The sequence below is a fragment of the Electrona antarctica genome, assembly GCF_951216825.1.
Source record: "Electrona antarctica genome assembly, contig: scaffold_202, whole genome shotgun sequence".
Classification (NCBI taxonomy): Eukaryota; Metazoa; Chordata; class Actinopteri; order Myctophiformes; family Myctophidae; genus Electrona; species Electrona antarctica.
Window position 1 is genome coordinate 114,508 of NW_027637603.1, and position 5,570 is coordinate 120,077.

The window sequence follows — 5,570 nt, forward strand, 5'->3', positions numbered from 1 at the left end:
CGGCGTCTACCTGTGCATCGCCAGCAACGCGGCCGGCAACGCCAGCCTGTCGGCCTCGCTGGCCGTCAAGAGCCTCAGCGTGGCCGAGCGCTCGCTGTACCACGGCAACCGCAGCCAGCACCACCCGTACCTCCACCTGCCGCCAGACTCCTCCTCCTCCAATGGCAGCTGGGCCAACGGCAGCGGCGCCGTCCTCTACAACATGACGCCCACGCCCATCGACCTCAAGACCATCCTCATCTCCACGGCCATGGGCTGCCTCTCCTTCCTGGGCGTGGTCATCTTCTGCTTCCTGCTGCTGTTCGTGTGGAGCCGCGGCAAGGGCCGCCACAAGGGCAACAACTTCGACATCGAGTACGTGCCGCGCAAGGCCCACCACGGCGGGGGGGGAGGGGCGGCCGGCGAGGCGGCCGAGACCAGCGGCCCGCGCCGCGTCAACATGAAGATGATTTGACCCCCCCCCCACCACCCCCCCTCCCCCGTGGGAGGGGGAGGGGGGGCGGGCGGTCAGACAGCGCACACATATCAGTTGAAAAAACTTTTCTATGACCCTGTGTGGTGGGCGTCCTGGAGTGGCTGTAGAGAGAGAGAGAGAGAGAGAGAACGACTATTTTGTGGCCACGCTATATAACTCGTTCAAACATTTGTTTTAATTAATTGGCCGTAACGTCTAATTCATTCCCACGTCTTATTTTACAATTGATTGCGTTTAGCAGACGGTCTTAACCGGAGCGACTTAGAATGAGCAAAGTAAACACATATAATGTAGAGATAAGACAGCACAGTGCCTCAGTAAAACCTCAAAGCGTCAATCTGAACAATTAAACTAATTTACTTTTAAAATAATAATCTGTACATTGAAACTATAATATATCAGGTAAACATGAACCTAGTTCATTCGTGCACAACAAATTACGCAAATTAAAGTAATATGGCGGGGCTCAGCCCTATTGGCTCGTGGGTTGGTCTGGCGAGTTGGATCCCCGGGTTCGATCCCCGCTTTCCGCGCAATGCTACAATCTGGCGTAGTCGGCAGGACGTGAAACGTGATATCCTCGCGTGAGGGACATCGTGTGTGGCAGTCCGCAGTACGAAGTGAGAAACGCGAGGACACGCTTCAAAGACTAGGGGGGTGATTGTAGCCCCCAGCCAAGAAACCAGCCCGCAACAGCCCTGCCAATCGGGGCTCAGCCCTCACTGTGCAAAAAGCATGGAATACGGGATGTGTATATTACAGGAAACTCCCGTTAAACTTTCCAACAAACTCCGGTAAACTCCCGAATTGTACCATCAACCTGTATATTACCGTATATTAACTGTATATGCTGCTAAACTTACGGTTTACGGGCAAATCTAGTGCTCATCATTTCCCGTTAACTCCTCTTTTCGCAGTGCTGGTTGGCACGGTGGGTTGCGCGTCGGTCTGGCGAGTGGGAGGCCCGGGTTCAATCCCCGCTTTCCGCGTAATGCTACAATCGGCATGGCCTCAAGATAGTTGTTTATTTTTTTGTCTCTGTATGGCCACTAGGGGGCTCCACAGCGCAGTGGCTTTGTGACAATAAAAAAAAGGAACAAAAAAAAGTGGTGTACCAATATAGTGGGTGTGGATTTGAAGGTAAATCTTGTGGACAATGTTGATATGAAAACAAAATCAAACACATAACGTGATCTTTTGAAACTGTGGACGTGTTTATATTCTCATCCAGCACTGAGTATTATTACTGTACGTAGTGTACCCACATATCCATGACGGAAGTGACACGGTGTTGATTTCGTCGACTAATACTATGACAAAAATAAATGTCCGTAGACTACCTATTTTTCACAGACGACAACGAAATGGAGACTAAATGAAAACTAAGCTATGATGACTAAGACTAAGACTATAAGGGCTCTATTTTCGTTCCATGCTAAAGCCCTTATCTCTAAACTACTGCCTTTTTTTGAGAGGTGCAACCACTCCTATAGACAGCTGTGTGTGTCCCTGGGTCTGTCTGTCCAAGCACGAACATAGCGTTATAGCGTCTGTTCACCACCAGGTGTCACTGTTATATGAACCTTTATTGAGAAAGGATATCCCTGCACAGCCTAACACACAGACACACACACAGGCCAGGGAGGAGGGCTTGTACAGTACAGTACAGTACAGTACAGTACAGTACAGTACAGTACAGTACAGTACAGTACAGTACAGTACAGTACAGTACAGTACAGTACCGTACAGTACAGTACAGTACAGTACAGTACAGTACAGTACTCACTTTTTTTTTTACTATTTTGAAGAAAACAAAATAATAGTTCAAACAGCCGATCTACATCGACAGGTGAGCTTGTAGGCTATTTAAACTATTTAAAAAAAAAAATCAAAATAGTAAAAATAAATAAAAAAGGGCAATGTAGTTTAGGGATTTAGCATGGATTGAAAATAGAGCCCTCAGTCAGTAGAAGTCATTTTTACACTTGGTTGCATGCTGAAAATAGCCGATATACAAGGCTATTTCCAGCAAGTGTAAAATCAGTCATTACGACGGCATCAAGGCCCGACAAAATACATTTCAGTCGACTAAAACCTTAACGACATTTAGTCGACTAACACTAGACCAACACTATGGACATTCCGGGTGACTTAAATGAAAACCATTCAAGAAGAGACTATAATATGACTTTAAGACTCAAATCTAAAATGTGCTGTCCAAAATAACACTGATGCAGTGCTGTGCTGCATGTGCTGCTCTCCCCTGGAGCGGTACACTTTTTCTCTCTCTCCGTGGTGTTGTTATTATGAGTAATATGGTGTCGTTCCACTCACGGTGACACCCCCCCGGGTGACCCCTGGGTGACCCTGGGTGACCCCACGGGGAGGACGTGACAGGACAGGGGACAACGTGGGGTGACGACGGACGGTGGCACGCGAGTCGCAACCCGCTGCCACGTGTCAAAGACTATAAACCGTCTAAATACCCCCATATCTGAGCTGCAGTGTGTATGTGTGTGTATGTGTGTGTGTGTGTGCGTGTGTGTGCGTGTATGTGTATGTGTGTGTGCGTGTGTGTGTGTGTGTGTGTGTGTGTGTGTGTGTGCTTGTATTACTATACTTGTGAGGGCCAATCATTGTCCTCACGAGCACAGCAGGAACTTAAAGGGATTGTGACATAACAAAAACAAGTTTTTGTATTTTGTATTTTTTGTTTTGTTTTGTTTTCTGCAGCTCAATTGCATCCAAAACAATCAGACCAGTCTGAAGCGAGTGGTGCAACAGCACCCCCTATTGGTACTCTAAACATCGGGACATATAGGTTAGGACATAGGGACATTGCTGTTCCTTGGAGTGGTTGCACCACTCAAAAAAACCCTGAACGTTTAACATTCAGTAGAGTTTCTGTGGTCTGGGGGGTTTTCTGGCTCAAACAAAGTGCTCTGGTGTTCCCTGTGGACTGTGATGTAAGAGCGCCAGCAGATGTCACTGTTTTCACAGTTTTTCCTCGTTTTCATCGCAGCTCAAAAGGCTTCACAGACACCAGAGAAAATCCCAGACCACAGAAAATCCACTTAAAATTTTCAAAGTTCAGGTTTTTTTGGATGTAATTGAGTTCATAAAACCTAAAAGAAAAATTAACATAAATTAATGTCATGAATATAATATATATATATATTTATACGCAACCAACATGGCCGATCTACAAGGTTGTGAACCGCCTGTGGATCGCCCGTTTAATTTGTTTTCATTTTTATTTTTTTAGTGTGTGACACCAACACGCACAATTGAACTCAGGCTTCAGGGTTAAAAAATGGCAGAACAAACATGGTACACATTGAATTCATCATGTATTACCGTCCTAAAAAACGGTTGATGTCCTCCACAAGTATAGGAATACAACCGGTGTGTGCGTGTGGCCGGCGTGCGCGTGTTCGTGTGTGCATGTAAGCATCTGTGCGCGTCTGTGTGCATGTGCACGCATTGCCTTTTTCTTGTTGCGTGACAGCCTGGGCAAATTATAACCACGATAAACCATCCTTATCGTGGGGAAGGTTTTCGCCGGAAAATATAGTACACCTAGTCAGGGGATATTAATACAATCTGGGAATACATTTCTTACCAAGAATTTTCTTCACCAATGTGTTTGTAAAGGAAGGTGTCTACTAACATATCCCACATTGGTTTATATTCAACCACCCTAGGGGAACTTTTGACACTTGCCGAAAGTTGGGGTACCATACAACCATTATAAGGCAAAATGTTCTAAATTTCATTATGCTTTAAGTAGCATGTGACGTGTCAAACTAGGGGTTTTTCATCATTCTGAATCCATTCCAAGCATTAGTTTTGCACGAAAAACACTCCTTGGGCTTAATAAGGCCATAGCTGTCATCACAAATGTGATGAGGTCAGCACATTTGGGCAAATTAGGGCACATTTGGGCAAGTGTCTATGGCCGTTTTTAGCCCAAGGAGTGTTTTTCGTGCAAAACTAATGCTTGGAATGGATTCAGAATTATGAAAACCCCCTAGTTTGACAGGTCACAACCATTATAAGGCAAAATGTTCTAAATTTCATTATGCTTGGTACCCCAACTTTCGGCAGCTGTCAAAACTTCCCCTAGGGTGGTTGAATATAAACCAATGTGGGATATGTTAGTAGACACCTTTACAAACACATTGGTGAAGACAATTCTTGGGTAAGAAATGTATTCCCAGATTTGACATTATACTGATAATATTCCCTGACTAATCATGAACAAGATCGGTTATTTACGGCAAAAGCTCCTTCCCAACAATAACGGAGAACAGAAAAGACGCTTCTCTAGAGCATCGAGCAGAGAAGACTCTTCTCTATAGCATCGAGTCCTGAAGCGTATAAATATCTGGGTTTATGTGGTTATAGAAAAAGGAGAGTTTATAGGGTCCGAAAAGCGCTTTTATTCCCACGCCTTTGTATCTAGTCATTTGTAAACAACGGTAGTGTCACTTTGTTTGTATGCAAGAATCTCTCCTTATGAATATTCAAGAGAAATGCTGCAAAAAAAAAAAAAAAAAAAAAAAACGGAAAAAAGAAGAAAAGAAAAAGTACTTCTCAACTAGGTCATTGTTCCCTTTGGAATATAAATCTATAATTAGGCGAAGAGGGACTGGGGGCGGGGCGGGGATTCCTAAATATAAGGAGACGTTCTTTACAGTATGAGTACGGTATTGACAGCATGGGGGGGGGGGCGTTATTTATGTCCATGTGGGTCACACCAGTGGTTCCCAAAGTGGGGTCCGGGGACCACCAGGGGTCCTTGAGGGAGTTCCAAGGGGTCCCCCATCCAAATGATAGTTTGGAACCAAATGGTCCCTTATGGGTCTGTAACTCTGAGAGTGTACAAATGGAACCAAATGGACCCTAACGGGTCCATTTGGTTCCATTTGTACACTCGGAGTTAAAGTAACATTGATTTTTACAATATAAATTAGGGGTCCCAGAGATAGAAATGCTATTAAATGGGGGGTCCGTAGACTAATGCATGTCAAACTGGGGGGTCCTTGAAATGAAACGGGCTGAGAATCACTGCTAGAGCCGTACAAATCTTCTC

At 45.1% G+C, this 5,570-nt stretch overlaps 1 protein-coding gene across 1 annotated transcript in view; it reads left to right on the forward strand.

Annotated features, from left to right (window-relative positions):
* LOC306918789 (leucine-rich repeat and immunoglobulin-like domain-containing nogo receptor-interacting protein 2) overlaps positions 1-454 on the forward strand; it is a gene marked incomplete at both ends in the record, with an annotated part of 11,353 nt that extends 10,899 nt beyond the window's left edge. The window contains one exon of the mRNA XM_079531654.1: positions 1-454. This exon is cut by the window's left edge and continues 231 nt beyond it. Coding sequence (XP_079387780.1) covers positions 1-454 — 454 coding nt within the window.
* Between the last annotated feature and the right edge of the window lie 5,116 nt (positions 455-5,570).